The sequence below is a fragment of the Medicago sativa genome, chromosome 3, assembly GCF_051527215.1.
Source record: "Medicago sativa cultivar Bolivia chromosome 3, Bolivia_mono, whole genome shotgun sequence".
NCBI lineage: Eukaryota > Viridiplantae > Streptophyta > Magnoliopsida > Fabales > Fabaceae > Medicago > Medicago sativa.
In genome coordinates this window covers 70,803,855-70,826,182 of record NC_140751.1, presented here as the reverse complement: position 1 = coordinate 70,826,182, position 22,328 = coordinate 70,803,855, and the positions used below count along the sequence as shown (strand labels likewise).

General features: G+C 31.7%; 1 protein-coding gene across 1 annotated transcript; it reads left to right on the top strand.

Annotated features, from left to right (window-relative positions):
* Positions 1-7,736: 7,736 nt before the first annotated feature.
* On the top strand, positions 7,737-9,911 carry AGF2 (AT-hook protein of GA feedback 2). The gene is made up of 2 exons (XM_085757498.1): positions 7,737-8,319; positions 8,546-9,911. Exon 2 carries the CDS (start codon positions 8,697-8,699, stop codon positions 9,621-9,623), a length of 927 nt encoding a protein of 308 aa, XP_085613624.1. The 5' UTR covers positions 7,737-8,319; positions 8,546-8,696; the 3' UTR covers positions 9,624-9,911.
* The last annotated feature ends 12,417 nt before the right edge of the window (positions 9,912-22,328 follow it).

Here is a 22,328-nt window from a genome sequence, read left to right as displayed (position 1 = left end):
AGGTGTGTGCTACGATGAAGATGAAAATGATGACAGATATATTAACTATATAGAGGGGGAAAAAACCTAAGTAAAAGTTAAAAGGATGACATGTATGCTCAAATTTGATTGATTGGTAATTTTAATCATGAATCATGATTGGCTGATAATTTAAATCATGAATCATGGTCAATTTTTATTGGTTGATAATACAAAACATATTCATGATAAGGCTATTAAAATGTTTATAATTTCCATTTTGCTTATTGAAATAAATTAAATTTGTGTGAGTGATGCAAATGACATAAATAGAATGTGAGTAAATATATGGTGATTTGAATCTTTGATCAAGCAATTAATGAGATGAAGCAAAAAGGAGTGCCAAGTGTACTTTTCAAAAAAAAATAAGGCAAATATATATAATAGAGATAAAGAGTGAATATATAAAGAAGAAAAGGGCGAAATTTAATTTGCTCCCTGTGAAAAATAAACAGGATAACTTCACCCCAAAAAAAAAAAAAAGGATAATCATTATCAACTTAAATTATCGTCAAAAAATTTGTTTTAGTTTATAACGATTTTTTTTTTAAATGGATAATCAGATCCCTAACAATAATTAAAAGAGACAGCTTGGTCCTTTTTTTTTTTTTTGGAGAAGGGGACAGCTTGGTCTTGACACCATGAGAAAATCTTGTGTGGTCCTGGTCCACACAAGTGGTCTTTGGTCACACAAAGAGAAAAAAGAGAAGAGAGAGAAGAGAGAAGAGAGAGGAAATGGAGAAGAGAGAAGAGAAGAGAGAGAAGGAAAAAACTTGTGTGTGTGACCAAAACCAAAATTCTTGATCCTGGTCCACACAAGTGTTTCTCTGACACCATAGCTAAAAAAGATTTATGGTCCTGACAATAATTAATACTCCCTCCGTCCCGGAATAACTGACCCATTTTCTAAAAAAAAGTGTCCCAAAATAACTGACCCATTTCAATTTTCAATACAACTTTCATCATTCCCAATACAATATAACACTAAATAATACCACTTTTATCATTCCCAATACAATATATTCCCCTTTCCCCTTTATTTATACACTTTTCTTAATCTGTGTGAAAAATCAAAGTAGGTCAATTATACCGGGACGGAGGTAGTAAGGGATAGGTTTTCCCTGTCAAATCAAAATTCATAAATAATTTACTCTTCAAGGAATCGTTCAATTTATAAGTACCAATAAAAATTCGGTCTTTCCAATATGAACAAGAAGAAAAAGAACAAAAAAGGAATGATTGATTGAAGGATACTCTCTCCGTCCTGCAATATTTGACCTATTTGAAGAAAAAAAACTGTCCCACAATACTTGACCTTCTCACATTTTTAAGCTTAATTTGACAAGTTTACCCCTTATAGATACTTTTTGTGGTCTTCATGTAAAAGTTTGTAGTGGAACAAAAAAAGTAGTTATTACTTAAAAAAGTGAAGGTTTAAAAATAATAATAATAAGGGCAATTTAGTAAAAATATCATTCTCTTTATTTCATCTTTACACTTTTCTTAATCTGTGTGAAATGACCAAGTAGGTCAAGTATTGCGAGACGGAGGGAGTAATAAATAATTTAAGTATTTTTTTCCTATGGTAGACACTATTTTGTACTTTTTAATAGTTAACATGGACCAAAATTTCAATTTTTAATTATTCTCAGGATTTTTTTTTTATAAATTGTATAGTGGCTAGAAATTCATTAAGTGGGGATGTTTGGAGTTCGAACATCAATCACTGCATATATTATACATCGTTCCTACCAACTGAGTTAAGATCACGGAGACTTGTTCTCAAGAATTTAATTGTCCCTATTAAAAGTTTAAAGCAATGTCACTTCAAAAATTATGTTTTTGACGTTAGTTCAAGTATGAATTATGTTATCCGATTTATTTTTCTTAAAAAATAAACTGCTTTTATTTGTCACACATTTAGGTCTGCCACAATGTTGTATTTCTCTTGCCCTCTATGTTACAGCTCGTTCTGGGAAGCGGCCTTTATAATTTGCCGTTTAAGTCCATGTTAAGTTAGTAACATTGTATTTGCGTAATATATGTAAGTTCGAACTTTAGATATCCCACATATTCATCTTAAAAAAGTGGGTTTTTAGATATCAAACTACTTGATAAAAAATGAATCGTTTAAAAAAAGTGCTATTATTTTTTTTAGATACCAAACTCGTTTTCAATATTTTTCTATATGGGACTAGAATAATTCTTATAGACTAATAGTTCTCAAGTGTAATTCCATTTGCACTTCAAATGATTACATTGTGGAATAAACTTTGTCTCTCGACTATGAGTTTCTTAACTCATACAAAGAGTGTTAAGTACGATGTTAAATGTTTTGTGAGTTACTCAACTAAGAATTGCATAAGCAATAGGATACAACAAAAGATAAATTTACAAAAATTGATTGTTTTGATTTATTGTGTGTTAAATAAAATATACAAGTTTAGTTATTTATAGACAAAAAACTAGTCATACAGATCAATGCATTGTGGCCTACAAAATCAGCCTTGTTCATCTATTCCCACGAGTTCATCTATTCCCACGGGTAGTGTGTGTTGATTCCCATTGCATGGTTGACATGGTGCCCCAAGTTTGGTTTGTTCCCCCCATCTCGTGTTGTTTTCTGTCTTCATTATACATTTGTGCTACATAATTGTTTCAAAACGTGCTTTCGTGAAGATAGTCATTTCGATTAGTGACACTACAAACATAGAATTCAAGCAAACACCGAATTGCCCAACTCCACGTGCATTGACATTCACACGACATGCATGAACCTTTGTGAATTTGAGAAAGATTCCCCTATCTCGTATTTGGTTGTTATGAATTCGACTATCATTCATTTGGCTAAAAGGGATACGACAGTCCCTTAAATTCGATTGTTTGTTGTTCTCAACTAACAACTTAATTATATTTGGGTGTAAATAACAACGATGAGATTGAATTTAACAAAAGAAACTAGAGTTTAACATAACAAATTAATGTTCGAACTTTGGAGAGAGAGCCATATTTGTTTGAGTGTGGCTTAATTAATGATTTGGTCCCTTAAGTTATTTGTTGGTTACATTTTGGTCCCATAAGTTATTAACGTTACAATTTGGTCCCTTAAGTTACTTTTTGCTTTCGTTTTGGTCCCTTAACTATTAAAAGTTTCGTTTTGGTCCCTTAACTTATTTTTTGGTTTCGTTTTGGTCCTTTAACTTATTTTTTGCTTTCGTTTTGGTCCCTTAACTCTTCCTCCGTCAACCACTTTGGTCCTTTACGTTAGGATGAATGTATTAGAGTTAAGGGACCAAAACGAAACCAAAAAATAAGTTAAGAGACCAAAACGAAACCAAAAAATAAGTTAAGGGACCAAATCGAAACAAAAAAATAAGTTAAGGGACCAAAACAAAACTTTTAATAGTTAAGGGACCAAAACGAAACCAAAAAGTAAGTTAAGGGACCAAATTGTAACGTTAATAACTTAAGGGACCAAAACGAAACCAAAAAATAAGTTAAGGTACCAAAAGAGTAATTAAGCCTTTGAGTGTTAGAATCTTACGAGAATGTCTATTGTGTGGTAATAAATCATTAATTAAAGATCAGTTATATTTATTAATAAAAATTATTTTCTTGTTCATACAAAGACACGTGCTAAGAATGGGGCAAGTATATTCTAATTCCACCAAAAAAAGGAGAAAGGATACTACGGGTCAGTTTTAAAAATTAAATAAGCATTGAAATAATTCTCCATAAATTTTTTGGCTAGTCAATGGTGAAGTTCTGGAGAGTGGAGACTGAAATTCAGACATTGGCACTCGCTCCTTTGTCCTTGTTTGCAGACAGTGATGTCCCACTGCAGTGACAACCAGCACGTTGCCCCACTCCAGCTCCATACACGCCCAACTTTTTTCTCATATGGAGTATTTTGTTTGTAGCATTTTCTTCATTCTACTAAACTTAATTGATAACTCTTATTTTCTTATTATTTTTTAACATTTTTCTTAGTTTATATATTTTTTTCTTCACTATGTTAAAATTGAGAAGAAAGTTGATGAATTTTCTTAAGATTTTATGTGGTTTTGGTTTTGGTTTCTCTAATTTTTTAAATTAATAATTGTTTTGGATTGGGCAGAAGTTTGTATCTCCGACTTAATATTAATAGGTCTATTAACTTAAAATCTTCACATATCAGGACACCACGGTGGATCTCCTATACGCCTCGCCGCACAAGAGCACTCTTCGTTACACCTTGGCCGTCAGACCGATCTCTAACGGCTTATCGCACTTTGCGTCGGGTTTTTAAGGGAAGGTTACAACGTCTCCCTCCGGCTATAAAAGTGTGACCCAACATCACACCCAATGTATGATTATAATTTGACCACATTTCACACACTTTCCGCCTCATTTCTCTCACTAACTTGAACATCAAGGTGCCAATGTGCTTTGCATGTCTCTTTCCCTTCGCTGGTGAACAATCTCCTTTGCTCTACCTTCGAAAGCACATCTCTATGGAGCCCCACGCAGTGCAGTTTTCCTATGGAGCCCTACACAACGCTCGAGCTACGATGGTACAAGAACAGAGTTCCAACCGACCAACCAAGACACCAATGTATGTACTACTACTTGGCCAAACGGGCAATTACAATTTAAAATGTGTTACGATTTTTATTTTTGGCTTAAATATATTTCAATAACTTAAAAGTCAATATCGCCATTCACTATAAAAGTCAATATCCTCTCCATTTATATTTTAACTCATTAATTGATTTAATCTCATTCTTTTTCTCACATACACACTCTCTCCAGAAAGTTGAGAACTCATTTTGTTTCAATTAACAATACTCCATTCGTTTGAAAATGAGTGTCGCTTTAGCCAAAAAAATTTGTTTCAAAATGAATGTCATTTTCAATTTCCAATGCAATAATAACTTTTTCTTTTCAATCGTACCCTCCAATTAATACTCAGCACACTACTTCCAAAGTATTACTTTAAAAACTAACCAATAGTCAATAAGGATAATTTGGTAAAATAACCATTCTCTTTCTTTTAATCATTGCATTTCTTAATATGTGTGTAAACACCTAAAACGACACTCATTTTGAAACGGAGGGAGTATTTTTTTGAGTAATTGTTTCAATTAGCAATTGTTACTTTGTTAGGGTTACAAATTGCCTTTAACTAATAAAACTAACCCAAATAAGATTATTAAAACTGTTATTTTAGGTTAAATAATATATAATCTTTTATTTCATTGGATAATTTTTTTTTTTACTATTATTTTAGCAACTCAAAAAAAAGACATGGATCCACCCCTATACACACGCGCACACACACTAAAAATAAGAACAAACTTGTGTGGAGTCACAAGTCGACGATTACATACAGCCGTCCAATGAAGATAAGACGATTTGGACTTTAACTTAATAATTTTAAATTAAAAAAATTAAAAATTGTTTTAAAATTTGAATTGTCCAATTGATTGCGGCTGACTGAGTGCAATAAACACTACACCTAATTCAAATTCCTAAACATGTAGTATAAGAGTGACTTGGTGGTTGGAGTGAATGAGTTAAGGAGTGAAGTTGAATGATAAGGTGGCTTGAAGTTTGATTCTCACTCCAATATAAAACCTAACAATGCCAACATTTTTTTTTTGAAGGAAACAATGCCAACATTTGTCGTGTAAAAAATAAAAAGTTTGTTAAGGCGAGAAAGAAATATTAATAGCCGCTATCGAACCTCAAACATTCTATATAATAGTCATTCGATGTCTTAACTCAAACCATCGGTTTAAATCACAATATGATATTAAAATACATATATAAATTAAAATATTTAATTAGCTTTTTATTTAGTTAAAGTATTACTTTGAAAATAAAATATAAAGTGAAGAAAAATAAAACCCTAGTAAATCAAAACTTTTAAAAGGTTTAAATGTATTTTGGATCATCTATATTATTATTCTTACGAAATCGGTATCTCCATTTAAAAATCATATGTTTTGGCCCCTGCTTTTCACATGTTTTTGCATTTTTGCTCTAATCCTCGTTTTTACCCTAAAACAGTGTGTCACACATTTTTGAATGGACTGGCATGAAAAGTGAAGACATGGCAAAGTACATGTGAAAATAGAAATTAAATTTGCATGTTTTTCAATGAAATATAGTGATGTTTTTTCTTCTTAGCCCTTCAATTTTAAGCTCAAATAATCCAGAATTTGAATCATCATTGATTCTTTTAATTAGAATTTGAACTTGTTCTTGGGAGGATCTATCATATAAAAATGGTTTAATGAATTATTTTATATAAAAAAAAAAAAGATGACAATCAGACAACATCTTGCATCATTAATCTTTGGGAAAGGCTAACCGGTGCCCCCGGGACACTGGTTAAGGATATGAAAAAAGAAACTATATAGTAGTTAATGCATTAAAATTGTGTAATTAATTAATAATAAAGTCAGAAACAATTTCCTTTTATGGTAATAATTCCCTTTTATTGTATGCTTAACCAGTATCCCGGGGACACCGGTTAGCATGACCCTTAATCTTTTTAAATAACAAAATCAATCTTATTAAACACAACATTTAAAATCCATTAACCATAACTCATAAAGTTCATCAATTAAAAATGGTTTAATCTATATTTTACTTCTTCCGTCTCAAAATAATTGAGGCTTTAACCTTTTTTCTATGTCTCAAAAAATTGTCATTTTAAAATATAAATGCAGTATTTATTTATTTTTATAATATTATACCCTTATTTATTGAATTTCTTCAAACTTAACTATTCCGTTAACTACAATTAATAAGATTATTTTAGTAAATAATACTGATTTTAACATTGAAATCAACATAATTAATCATTTCCTTAGTCCTCGTGAGCTTAACTCAGTTGGTAAGGACAATGCATAATATATGCAAGATTCGGAGTTCGAACCCCGACTACCAAAAAAAAAAATCATTTCCTTAAAAATCATGTACAAACCTATCTTAACTCCAACATATACTCCGTCTCATTTTTAAATGACTTAATATGAAAACGTGTACTATTCATATAACATACTTTGACCATATTTTTCAACTAATATACAAAGACAAATTATAATATATAAGATGTTGGATTTGTTTCGATTAATATTTTCAAACATCAAATTTTTATAATTTTTTCTGATAGATTATTAAAGATATTTAAGATCAAAATTATACATTGACATACGTGACAAAGTCAACTCTATCAGATAATATAGAACAGAAAAAGTATCATTTTCAGACAGAAGAAATATGTAGAAATAGAAGACAAACAAATAACAAATTGTGTCCCTAATCTTTTTAAACGACAAAACCAATTTTATTTACTCCTTCGGTTCTATTTTAAATGACCTACTTTTTTTACTCTCTCGCTCCGTCCTATTTTAAATGACCTATTTTAAAAATGTGTATTGTTCACATAACATACTTTAACTCTATTTTTTAATAATATATAAAGACAAAATATAACATATAAGATGTTGGATTCGACTCGATAAATATTTTTAGAATATCAAATTTTCATAATTTTTTCTACCAAATTATTAAAGATATTTAAGATAATTTCGCATGCGTGAGATACATGACGGAGGGAGTAAAAAAATAAAAACAACATAAACATAGTAGATCGATCTATCATTAATTAAATGAGTAAAAAAAAAACTATCATTAATTAAAAAGTGGATTAACCATGACTCTTGAACACATTATTTTCCTTGCATCCTCATAATTATGGAGTACACACAACATAGTGTCTTGCGCAAGTTGCGCAATCTTTTCTCCTAATCTTGTTTTGAACGAAGAAGGGTCACGAGTAGGTGACACAACAACACCAAGTGGATGTGTTTCTGCTTACTTAGGAAGTTGAAAACTTTGAACACAACTCTATAACCGCTTACCAGGGAGACAACCAAAAACCACCCTTCACTTCACACAAAACCACTAACTCATTACAGATAGATATAGATAAAGGCAAGTTCAAAGGACGGTGTTATGTGATGTTATCATCTTTTCTTTTGAAACTGAAACACACTTCACGTATACCCAGACAGATATAGAAACTTTGAGGGTCCCTCCCTAGAGAGAGGTACTACTACAGTACACTGTTGTAACTGTACTAATTAATCTATCTGACCCCTTTTAGTGGCATAGATTGAGGTAGTACTACAAACGCATATTATCACAATCTTTCCCCAGGATACTACCTTTTCTGATTCAAATGCCACAAAACCTGATACTCTTCTAGTTCAAGGGTTACTCCCTTTTTTCTTCTTGTACTTCAACAAGGTTTCTTCTACTTCTACTTCTCTTTTGTCCTCCCTTTTATTTTCACCCACCATCTTTTTTTTGTGTGTGTTATATAATTATGTGGATGTGACTTGTTTGATTTTATTTATGTGGTTAGGGTTTACATGCAAAAAAACAAAAATAAAACATGTACTTGAAACTTGATAGATTCTTTTCTTTTCTTTTGAGATAATAAATAAGATAAGGTTTTGGTTTTCTGCTGCAGAGATAGATCTGAGTCTTTAGATTCAAACAAAGTTGATATATCTCAGCTTCTTTTCAAAGATATCTCTCTCTCTCTCTTTCTTTCTTTCTCTCTCTTTCTCTGAACTCTGAACTTGAAGATTTTCTTTCATTCTTCGAAATCAAAGAAGATTATGGCAAATCGTTGGTGGGCTGGAAATGTGGCTATGGGTCACAGAGAATCAATGCCTTCATCACCATCATCACTTGAACATCTGAAAAGAGAGCAAGAGTTGATGGAAAACAACAACGCGAACTCAACTCCAACAAACAGCAGCAACAGCAACAACAACAACAACGAAGAGGAAGACAACAACAACGAAGAACAAAACCCATCTGAGCCAGGTAGCAGTGGTGGTCGGAGGCCACGTGGGAGACCACCAGGATCCAAAAACAAACCCAAACCACCCATTGTTATAACCAAAGAATCCCCCAACGCGCTAAGAAGCCATGTCTTGGAAATCAGCAGTGGTAGTGATGTGGCGGAGAGTATTGCCAACTTTGCTAACCGCCGTCACCGTGGTGTGTCGGTTTTGAGTGGGAGCGGCATTGTAGCTAATGTAACCCTTAGACAGCCGGCTGCTCCTGGTGGTGTTATTACTCTTCATGGAAGATTCGAGATACTTTCGCTTTCGGGTGCTTTTCTACCTCCGCCTTCTCCGGCTGGAGCTACTGGATTAACTGTTTATTTAGCTGGTGGTCAGGGGCAGGTTGTTGGTGGTTCTGTTGCAGGTCCTTTGGTTGCTTCTGGACCTGTTATGGTTATTGCTGCTACTTTTGCTAATGCTACTTATGAGAGGTTGCCCTTGGAAGATGAACAAGGTGGTGGTGATCAAGAGGAAATGCAAGTTCAACAATCTGGTGTGGATTCAGCAACTGTTGCAGCTGCAGTTACTAGCTCTTCTTCTCAAGGTTTGGAATTGGGTGAGCATCATCAACAATTACAACAGGTTTCAATGCCTATGTATAATTTGCCTCCAAATTTGTTGCATAATGGTACTCAAATGCCTCATGATGTGTTTTGGGGTCCTCCACCTCCTCGTCCTCCTCCTTCTTTCTGAAAGAGTTAGCTAGGAACCTTGTTAATTAATCATGTTTTAATCTTAATCACTGACTAAGCTAGTACTTGTGTCGTGTGCAGTATGTTCTACTTCTGACTGCTTTTGTTGTAAGAATATATATAGCAAGGTTAGGGATTGTTTGTTTTGTTCATTTGTTTGCTGCTTTTAAGAAACCTTGAAGAATTAGATGTTAATTATGTTTAGATAATTTTGTACTAGTTTGTTAGTTTGTTTCTCTTGATCTGTCTATCTGATTATCTGTTTTCTATTAGATTAGTTTAACTATGATTCTTTGCAGCCTTTTATATTATTCAGGATTTTATGGTAAGCATATATGTTTGTTTGATTCTATTGCCTAGTTGTGTTATATATGCCTATGCCTATATATTCAATGCTTGATTGATTAATGAGTAAAATGGTTATGTATGCCTTTGGACAGTTGTGCATTAATTGAATAGTTTTGCAAGAGGAGTGTTGTGTTTGTAGTAGGATGATCAATGAGATAGACTTTGTTGAGGGAAAGGTGGTGTGGGGTTGGTTCATCCCCCCTTCCATTGAATGAATCACATCAATTAAGACTTTAAAGCAGATAATGCTGTTAAGCTCAGTTAACTTAATTTTTCAGTATTGTAGGAATCTAACTCTAGTTAAATTTGGACACTATAGTTGTCATTATTAGTTTGTGATTTTGGTCTTCAGTTTGTATTTGCATCATTCCTACTTAGAAACCCATCTAGCTTACATCTTTTGATCAATTAGTTGTTCAACTAATTAGATTATAATTAGACATCAACGATGGATAAGTATTAGATGTAGAAGTTTGTTAAACTAATTAGTTGTTCTTATATAGCCAATAAGAACAACTAGAAAGGGTAACTAATTTAGTTAAACTAATTACTTTTACATCTAATAATAAGAGTAGCTGAATGTCTCTGTGAGCTTAGCTCGGTTGGTAAGGACAATGCATAATTAGTTAAACTAATTACTTTTACATCTAATAATAAGAGTAGCTGAATCATTCCTTGTAATTTAATTTTGGTTGGTCAACCATGACTGGCTTCTAAGATATTCCATTTAATACACTAGTTGACTTGTTAAATCTAGTTATCATTTCAACCCACTTTATTCTCATGTTCATCATTTGTTTTGGATGACGATGAATGTGGGAAATTTTAATGTGATTTCATCATCTTTGTACCAATCCACAAGTACTATAGTACAAAGCACAAGTACATTTAAATTGTCCTTAACAATTGTGGTTTTTCTTTATGCCTATGCTGCTTTAATTTTTGCTTTGGTATAGTACAATTACTTAGTATTCTCACTTTATAGTGTCTCAACCAAGCATCTTTGGATTCTTGGTTGAGCATAGGATATGAATGGTTCTTTATCTAAGCTAGATTTGATCATGGTAGCATAAAGTCCCTTGTAGATGTTTGTTGCTGCATGGGTTTCTAAGTAGGAATGATGCAAAGTGAAAGGGAAACAGAAGGAAACCTAAAATTCTTGAATTTTAGAATTTAAGGATGTATGATTGCGAGTCGGGTTTTGTCAAATGTGATCAGATAATCATATATACTCCAAGTAAACCCTAGGACACTTGAGCAATAATTCAAGTTTCTGCTAAGTAGCTTAGAGTTATAATATTTGATGTTATATATTTCTCTATTCATGAGTGAATGCTCATCTATGGTTCAAGCTAATTTTGTTGAAGAGTGACTAATTTATAATGTCTACACAGTGATAATCTGTTGCACTGTGTTAACATTAATATCATTTGGATATCAAGTTATAAGTTGATGAGGAATTTGATAAAGATAATCAATTTTAGCATCTCAAATGTATTATACTGGATATGAACAAGCTCTTCTCATGTGCATTACCACACTCCTCTCATTTCAATTATCTTTATAGTTTTATAATTTGGGTTTGTCTAACTTGTGCAACATTGCACATGTTAAAACAACTAATAGTAGTAACTTTTTTTTTTTTGAAAAACAACAATTATTTATTCAAAAGTTTTATATTTAATATTAAATGTACAAATTCTAATCCAAAATTTCTATTTTATGTTTGTTTCAAAACGATGCGTGTTTTTATAATCTTGGAAGTTTTTAGTATGTTTTATGTTTGTTTCAAAACAATGCGTGTTTTTATAATCTTGGAAGTTTTTATGTTTTATGTTTGTTTCAAAACGGTGAGTGTTTTTAGAAGTCTAAAATGTTGTTGATTTTTTTTCTTCCAACTATATTCTTAAAGTTAATATGCTCTTTGCATTAAAAAATGAGAGTTGTAAAATAGTTTAAGCTAAATGCATCATGAGGTTTTTAAGTTAAACGTTTGTACTGGATTAATATTTCAGTATTTTATCTTCAAAATGTCATTTATGTTGGTAAAAGTGTGTATCTAATCTTTTAGTCATAAAATATATGTAAAATTATTTCTCAGTTAAAAAATACTTATGTGGACGTTTATTACTAACTTGGTAAAAGTTGATGAATTATTTCTCTAGTAAAATTTGAACTAAAATTTGAACTAAATTAGTAAAACAATAAGATGAAAATATATGTAAAGACAATCCTGTTTGTTGTCATAAACATTTTTTGAACCTTCCACCTCAATATTGAATGGTCATGTAAACTTTTATTCACACAAATGATCAATTTGCAAATAAAAAATTAAAAGGATCAATTCGATACAAATGTTAAACTTAAAACATGTAAGGATGCATTTCACATTATAAAAGTTAAGTGTGTATTGAAATAAATATACATCAATAAAATGATTTTTAATATGTGCACACAAACTTTAAACTATCAAAGATACTTAACGAATGTAATACTCCATTGTACTAGTGTGAAATCCTTTTAAGTTTAAACACAATAGTATATATTCTTTATCCAAACCATCATTGTCAGGTGGATTCTAGGGTGAGGGATCAATCAAGTCCCTTACCGGTGGACCATGAAGAAAATACCGTTTGATTGAATCGATGGTTGAGATTTTTTGAAAATAAAATTGGGAACATCTAGACATTTTAACATACAATCTTGTCCCTATTATATTTCTTCATCCTTTTCAACTCCCCATGAAATCTGTAAACCTAGAAGATGCTTGCGGAAAACATCACAATTCGAGAATGAAAAAGCAGAATTGGGGAAGCGACACAATCACAATTTCTTTCATCAAACATATTTACATTGATACAAAATGCAAAATTAAAGCTGATGTTATAACTATTGTGTCAAAAGAGAAACCCCTAAAATTTGAAAACTTTATTAGTTCGTGGTGCAAAACTCTACAAGAATAATGTTAGGTTCTAGCCTTTAACACACAAACAAATAAATAAATTGAAATTTCGATTGAAATGAAGGTGATAAAAAGTGGCTTTTGAACTTTAAATTATCTGGAGGAACATTGCAAAATCAGTTGGTCAAAAATTATATATATGTATTTCCAAAATTATATATATGTTTCTAGCCTTTTGAACTTTAAATTATCTGGAGGAACTTGAAATTTCTAGCCTTTTGAACTTTGAACTTTACGTAAGTATTTTCCAAAATTATATATATGTTTTTCTAACTCAGTTGGTCAAGATCAAAGCCCCAAATCCTCTTGGTCTTAAGTTCAGACCTTGTGCTAAGTAAACCTTATGTTTTCAATGTTTTTTTTTTTTATAAACTCTTAAAGTCTGACGATAAAATTTGTTTTAAGTCTCGTAATATGTTAGACCAATCCTTTGTGAAATAAATCTCCATTGTTATAAGTTCTTTTTTCTTTCTCTTGTTGCTAATATAAACCTCTTGTCAATTTACTGATTTTTAGTGTTAAGTTTGGAACCAAGTACCATAAAGTTGAAAAGTGAATCATACCACCAAATGACGTCTCATAAAACTAATAATATCACCTTTAGGATTTAATGACCAAAATAAGAAAAATGTATAAATGAAGAAGAGAGAAAAATGGTTTTAAGTGTTCTTGTTAAATATTGATGCATTCTCCATTATCATAAATGCAAAGTGAAATATCTTGAATTGAAAGTGATGAAATTATTAATTAGAGTTATAAAGGGAAAAAAAGTAATTAATATTGTATTGAAAAATGAAATGACTCTGTTATTTTAGGACATTTTTTTTTTTTTGCAAATAACTCAGTTATTATGGGATGAAGAATACTACCAAGTAGGGCTGGAAATGAGTCGAGTCGAGTCGAACTCGTCTGAGCTCGACTCGACTCGATAAGAATTGGTTCGGCTCGAAACTCGACTCGAGTTCGATACGAACCCTTTGTTAAGCTCGAGTTCGGCTCGTTTAAAGTTCACAAACAGCTCGGCTCGACTCGTTAGGTTCAGCTCGTCAAATCAAATAACTAAAATGCCCTTTTTTTTCTTAAACCATTTTTATAGGCATTTTGAGCTTTTAATTTTTTAAAAATGTATATATTAAAATAGCACAAATAATAGCACAAATTATAACACATAAATTTGTGCTGAATACAAAAACAAAAAATTATAAACTTTGTACTCAAAGGCAAAATAGCGCTTTAGAGGTTAAGTACCACACGCTACTGTTGAATGTTTGTATAATGAAGTTCCGTCTTTTTTATATAGGTAAGTTCAGCTCTATTGTTTTAAACCCACCGATGTGGGACTATTTTAACTTCTGTGAAAGCATATTGACAATGCACTTTCAATTGGAACTTTTTCTCACCGTTTTCTATAATTAAAAGAGAATACTCTTATTTTGTTATTGTTAGTTGTTGGCCATATTTCTTTTTTATGTTGGTGTGTAATTTATTATTTAATATACAGACACACATACACACACACGTATTATCGAGCCAGCTCATGAACCAATCGAGTCGAACTACATATAGTTCAAGTTCGGCTCACTTATTTAACGAACATAATTTTCAGCTCAAGTTCAGCTCATTTGGTTCATGAACCAAGTTCAACGAGCGAATTGTCGAGTCGAATTCCGAACTATATTCGAGTTGGTTCGGTTCATTGCCAGCCCTACTACCAAGTCTACGGCATGTAGGGATGGGAATAGGCTAGGCCGAGTTAGGCTTTGTAAGGTCTGAGCCTGGCCTGCCAATTTTTTTGAAGGCCTAAGCCTGGCCTGCGGCCGGCCATAGGCTTACTTTTTAGGCCTAAGTCTGGCCTTCTGAAAGCATGATATGACTTGCTAGCCTGTTTAAAAGCCTATTTCATATGAACATATTTAAATCAGCAATGTGATCTAAGTGTAAATCGACTAGCAAACTAGATTAAACTCTCTTTTGATAATCAACATGAGTTTTTAGGGAATTTGACTATATATTGTATCATATTTCAGTTCTAGTTTATAATAATACATTTAAATATGTAAAAAAAATTAATTTATCCTAATAAGCTTAAATTACTAAAAAAGTTAACACATTTTTATTTTAATTCAAAGTACAAAATATAATATAATAATAAATAATATTATTCATATTTACTTAAATAGGCTGGCCTAATAGGCCTAAGAGGCTTTTTGAATGGTCTGTGGCCTGGCCTATTAAGCTAAATAGGCTTTTAAAAAAGCCTAGGCCTTCTCTATTTGAGGAAAAAGTCTGGCCTGTCGTAGGCTAGGCCGTTGGCCCCTGTAGGCCGGCCTCGCCTATTCCCATCCCTAACAGCATGATAAATTAATCTAGAATGTTGTCACATGATGTCTCTGGATAAAATGAGTTTTCGAGAGTTTTCGAATGAGTCTCGATTTGGACTCGTGTTTGAGTTCAATTGAGTTTTCGAGAAACCGGTTGTGTTGATGTTCCTTGCTCGATTCTCTGATTTTTTCAGGTTTGTTGAGATCTGCAGGTCTCGATGCATCAGGGTCGCCTTCACTCCGGTACCGTCCTCTTGTTCGTTGCAGTCATTATGATTGTTTTCGAAGTGTTGCTCGAAAGAGCTTTATACCTGCTGCTTTGTTCAGGGGGTTGCTGGATCGTGGATCTTGTTACCGTGCTGACGGTCGATCCATACACCAATATTAAACCCTCTTTTATCCTCATGACACTCTCTCGTCATATTTTTTGTAACTTGGTTTCGAGTCCGTACGCGGGCTCGCTGGGTTGCGCTCGTGATGAGAGTTCGTTTTGTTAGGATGATTAGGATAGTTTCTTTTTACGGTATTATCACGATGTATTCCCATTTGGGTTATTTCTGGGTCAGGCCCGATGCCCCCCAGCTCTGTACCTTTTTTCTTTTATGTTATTTTATTTTTCTTTTGCTTAAAAAAAAAAAAAAAAGATGTCTCTGGATAAAAATCTTATCTTGACTAGAAATTGTATTAGAAGCCAGCATGATAAGATAAATTTTTTTTTTATTCATTTATATTTATAAACTATAATTTAAAATTTAATAAAATGTAAATATGTATATTAAAAAACAAAAATAAAAGATAAAAATGTATTATAAATTAAGAAAATGCTAACAATTGCACTAAGACACTTGTTATGAAGCTCAAAATAGAAATTTTATCTTAAAAATTAACGTAACCAACTTATTGGAATATTAAAAAGCAACATTTTTTTTTACATAAAATTTAGCAATTGTTTATTTTTTTAATCCATAACAAGTGTCATTAGGATACCCTTACTAGTGTTTCCTTTTTTAAAAACACGAGGATTAAAAAAATCAATATAACGATTCTATTGTTGTTGAAGTGTTCAACTTCTTTGATATCATGATTCTTAAAGAGGTAGGAGTATTTCCAGAAAAAAAATAAAAAAGGGTAGTCACGTATTGGGGGCTGAACTCTCAATTGAGCATTTGATAAGTCTTAGTTGAGATTGGTAATCGGTGGGACTTGGCCTTTGGGTCGGCCAAGGGCCAACTTTCAAAGTATTTATTGTCTTATGTATTTGTTGTGCTTGTAGATGTAAAATGCTTTCATTACTTGATTTTGGTACGGAAGGCAATTGATAGACTTTTGGTACGACACTATGGTATTATTCATTTCTATATCAGAAATTTGAAAAATATTTACCCATACCCGTATTCGTCCCTATATCTACATTTTAACTATAGACAAAAAATTTGCACGACCCTTATTATTATTTTGGTTTAAGTTAGATTTTTTAATTTTTTTTTAGTTCCTCTAAAAAAATTTAGCAAATTTTAATCCCTCAAGTATTTTCAGTTACCACTTTTGATTTCTACTTTTAAGTAAACTCATGTGTATTCTTCATGTTTTTTGAATGAATTTTATCTGAGATGTTTAAAATATCATAATAATTTTTTGCACCAAAATATGAATTTGTAAGCGTTGATAACTTAAGAATTCATATTTAATTCATCCATTGTTAAAAAAAACTAAACTTTTGCAAAATAGATTTCTATAATGTATTAATTAAATACTGCAAAAAATAATTTAAAATTTCTAAAGATACACATGATTTTACTTAAAAGTATGGACCATAAATAGTGACGTGACGGAAAATATACGGGGGACCAAAACTTAATGAAATTTTTTAAAAAAAAGTGAAATTCTAGAATTTTATAAGGACAAAAAACTTATTTGATCCTATTATTTTTAACAACAATTTAGTCATTTTTTCTTCATGTTTAGGTCTTTTATCATAAAAAAATGGTACACTAGTAGAGAATCGAATCGAACAAGGTAAGAAAAAAAATGAAATAACGGTTATTAGAATCGAATCGAACAATTTCGTTATTTCGTCGTCATGTTTAGGTCTTTTCGTCCCTTCAATACTTCGTGTCATATATAGATGTGGTGCTACTGTTGAGAGTGATCTGCATATATACTCTACGAGATTGCCTTAGAGCAATGTCTATTTGGATGCATGTTTCTCCCACATATCCTAACAATTTTTACATGCAGGATTGTCAGAATTGGTTTAAACGCCATGCTAAAATGAAGACGGGTACTAAGTTCATAGTAACTTGTTTTGATATTTGAAGAAATAGAAATGAAGAATGTGAAGAAAGATACTTGGAATTATGCTAACAATATAGAAACATACATATAGTTCTTGCATTGGAGTAAACTTTAAAATTTTGGTTCTAGCATTATAGATGCTCTTAGTGTGTTTACACACACTTTAAAATTTATTTGTGCAACCATCATCATCTTTTTTGAAATTTTCCTTGTTTCCAACACAAGATTTGCAATATGTAGGTTTGATTTATTTATGGGAAATGTTAACGAGTGCTTCTGGGACATTCTTTAAGGGTCTTAAATCATAACTTTTTATGAAAACTTGTGTATTCAATGCATTCGAAATTAAACTATTTGATTTTAAAAAAAAATAATTTCCAAATTTAAAATGCTTAAAGAAGGTTCGGGGACACTCGTTAACAAGACAATTTATTTATTTATTTGTGGTTAAATAATAAATGCAACTTTGATGGAGATACGACTACACGTTCTTATCAACATATGGTTGTGGCGAAGGTACACAGAACACAATTTTCCTTTTAAGGATGCATGATGATATGTTTGATGTTCTAAATTCATTTATAGTATCTCAAAAGTAAATTTTGATTATGTAGATTTAACTTGTGATATTAGATACATGTATGCATAATTTGAAAACTATTCAAGTATGTATATTTTGATAAAAATGAATATATTTGGTTTATTATCCATGCTAATGTTTTATTTTAATATAAAAGTAAGGGCTAAATATGATTTTGTTCCCCATAAATATCTAAAAAATTATTTTTAGTCTCTCTAAAACGTTTCAGCAAGTTTTGATCCCCTAAATATGTTCTGGTATGATTTGGTCTTTGTTCTTAAATCAGATCATATGCACCTTTCACATTTTCGAGTGAATTTTTACATAGATGTTTAGAATATTATAACAATCTTTCACACAAAACTTTAAAATTTAAACAAAATATGAATTAAATATGAATTTTGAAGTGTTAATTACTTAAAAATTTATATTTATTTCATCCCTCGGTAAAAGACTTTAAACTTTTGCATGATAGATTTATATAATATACTTAACATGACTGCAAAATTAGTTAAATTTTTGAAGGATACACATGATTTTATAAGAACAAAATACTTATTTAACCTAAAAGTAATATGCGTGTGTAAATTTTTTAAAGTATCGAGTTCATGCTAATATATCCATAAATAAATGCCTATGGTATAAGATTATGATTTATATGTTATTGTCATAGTGTGTAAGCCATTGTTATGTTTTTTATTAGATTATGATCCATAAATAAATGACCATGACTTATTTAAAGAATAAAATTATTATTTTGAGAATTTTTATAATATTTTGAGAACTGTTATAGTTGATGGTTGTTTTACCATACATATCTCTCCTTACTCTACCTATTCTTGCCGAATCTTTAAACTTTCATATGATATTCCTAATGTGTTTGAGGAACTTGTCGTCTTTAAAAAAATCATTGGTTTGTGATGAGAAAAATATCACCGAGGCTCAATTTACATTTAAACATAAGCAAAAACAAATTAGATTATCGTTTGTTACCAAGTCCAATTTAATGAAGGTAAAATTGGTCCATAATGTCAACTTCAAGAGGTATAGCTTTCTCTCTACCTTCAAAATTCTTACCTTGAAAATGAGTATGTTGAATGCTAAAAATGGAATTCTGTTGCACCTAATCGGTACATTTAGCCTTTTTTTTCTTCACAATTTCCATTTAATTATGATGGAAAGGTTAATCTTCTATTTCATTAAGGGTCTGTTTGGTAAGGCCACCAAAAGAGCTTATAGCTTATAGCTTATAGCTTATAAGCTCATTTGACAAAATAAGCTCTGTTTGGTAACTTTTTTTACAATGAGCTTATAGCTTATTTCACGAATTTCAACGAGCTTATAAGCTATTTTTCAGAAGCTATTCCAAGTAGCGTTTGAGCTTATAGCTTATAGCTTATTCTTTTTTCTTCCATTATTACCCTTTTTGTTTTATGTAAATCCGTTTTTACCCCTTCTTTATTTATTATAATTTATATGTATTAAATGTAGCCATAAAGATTAAAACAATAAAAGGAATAATTCTGGCATGTTTTTTCAGGGTATTAATAAAGTATAATTGTTCCTTGTCAAAAAAGAAGTGCAATTGTCCATTTTTTTTACGATAACTGTTTAGTTATTTTTTTTATAATCATCCATCAATTTTTTTAGAGAAATAATCCGTCGTTGATAACACATATAGATGGTATATAATATTCCATATAGATTTTTGAGGTAATATTCCATATAGATTTTTTTTTTTACAAAATGTCCCATATAGATAATAATACATTTTGGTAATGTCGTCCCGTATAGATAATAATACATTTTGGTAATGTCTATTCTTTGTATAAAATAGAGACAAATGATAATAAATAGATAATAGCATCTTATCGAGAAAATAGAAAAGGTGTTGCTACATTTAGTTTATTAATTGATATAAATTTAATATAAATTAAGAATGTCCTTTGTTGTCATTTTACATTTATCAGCTAGTTAAACCGCTAATTTTACCAAACACTTCAACTAGCTTATCAGTCATCAGTCATCAGCTAGCTTATCAGCTAAAAGCTATCAGCTAGCTTATCAGCTATCCGCTATTTTTACCAAACAGAGCCTTCATTGAGTTGTGTCTTTCTTCATACGAGTCATTCGAGACAAATTCGAGATCAAATTTCTTTTAAAACGAGGGAATGAAGAGGAGCTAAAAGGAGCAAATAATGAGGAAAACAACGAAAATTTCAATTCAAACCTTTAAAATAGCTGTTAGTTTTATTTGTATTTGCTATGAATTGTAAGTGGTTTCGTTTTATTTTAATTAGACTATTACTTTTCTCATCATATGAGTTTCTCGTATGTCCTACTCATATTCTAAAATCTGAAGTGTTTTAACATGTTTTAGAAATTTTTACGGGGTGTTTATGCAGTTCGGATTCTATAATCCGAACTACATGGAGCGCATGAGAAATCAATATGGTGGAAAATGAAGAAGTTTTTAATTAAGTACTGCAAGTCCAATGGGCCCATATTAATGTCTTAAGGCCTTTTTAGGTATATGGACTTTTAGAAAACTGTTTTTTCCTATTCAATTTTGCTCATTCCCACCTCAAACTTTCTAAAATAACCTCAATATGTCATGTTTGGTGAGTTAACTCACGCTGATATAGTTAACGTCCGCCGAATCCAAATCTCAATGTAAGTTAACTCATGTTGAATTGCATTCAAAATTTTCCTTCACCTCACACCTTCCTCTTTCATCATCATCGACTTCTGGTTGTTCCACTTCCACCTCTTGTTCTGCCGTTGGCTTAAATCCTAGTATTTAAATTATTAATATGTATATGTAAAGATTTAGAAACTCAATAAAGTCTAGGATGTACATCAAGTAATAGATCATTAGCTTTAAAACTGATTCTTGACGAACATAGGCACGTTTGTCCTTCCCTTTAATTTCATCCAAAATTGATTGTTATTTTGATATGTACAACTTATAGAGTTTACATGACTATTAGAATTTATGAGCGTGACCAACAATAGATTGATTCAAGTGATAAGGGAGTTGTGCCCTTAAGTATGTGGTCAGGGGTTCAATTCATGACTCATGTCATGCTTATGAGAAAAAGTTGAAAAAGGAAAACTCACCTTATATGTCCCACATGTTCTTCCATAAAGATCAGTCAGTGCTAATCGACGATGGAAACTTCGTAGCAATATTATGATAAACCAAAAAAAATTGCCAACCTGAAAGAAGAAAAAACCAATGACATGTCAAGTTTATGTGCTATGATGATTTCAAAACTTTCTTTAAATGAAGGACTTTTAAATGTGAAATTTTAATAAAGTATGTGATGCTCTTAGTTCTTACTTCCCCTCTCTTTTAAAACTAGTGACGTTTAAGAAATGTTAGAAAATGTCAAAAGATATAACATTTTACAAAAACTAACCTTATTAACTATAGAGTGTTTTCTATCATTATAAATTAAAGTGGAATATAATGTTTTGAGAGGAATATACATAAGTTTGTTTGCATAAACAACTTATTAGCAGTTCATAACACAATTGATTATTCAGCAATGATAAGTGAACACAAAATAACCAACACAATACAGACACCACCGTATATTTATACGGTATTTTCTACTTTTTTTTTGTCTTCTTTCCCTGTTACTGTATCTTCTCTCACTCCCTCCACTGTTGCTTCTCCCTCATAGCTCACACCACCACCACCATTACACACACTCACCCCTCTTCAACTGTCTAGCCACCAGCGACCACCGCCGTTCTCCTTCCCGATTTATCCTCTGCAAAAGTGACCGCAAAAAACATATCTGAAACCATAGAAGCAAAACAATGCAGCGGCGGGAGAGAGAGAGGCGACGACTAGTGAGATGAAGGTCGTGGTTGGCGCGAGGGAAAAGAGGAGGTCGCGATGTATAATGTCATATCTGAAAGGTCAGCGGTGGTTGCACTTGCACCTCTTCGCCGGAATTCTTTCTGGCCTGGTCTCTCTCACCGGTGGTGGTGATTGACGAGCTGGAGAAGAGGGGTTGGGATTCGATGGTGGATTAGGACGGCGGGGTGGTGACTGATGTCGACGGCCGGCGATGGTGGTGGTGGTCTGAACCGTGTTTACTGTTTAGAGATGAAAGGGAGAAAGAAAGAGGATAGACGATAAGAGAGAGAGAGAGAGAGAGAGAGATGTTGCAGCTGTAAATTCAATTA

Bases quoted from the DNA above. Each gene is read 5' to 3' on its own strand.
- AGF2 (XM_085757498.1), top strand. From the start codon at position 8,697: ATGGCAAATCGTTGGTGGGCTGGAAATGTGGCTATGGGTCACAGAGAA.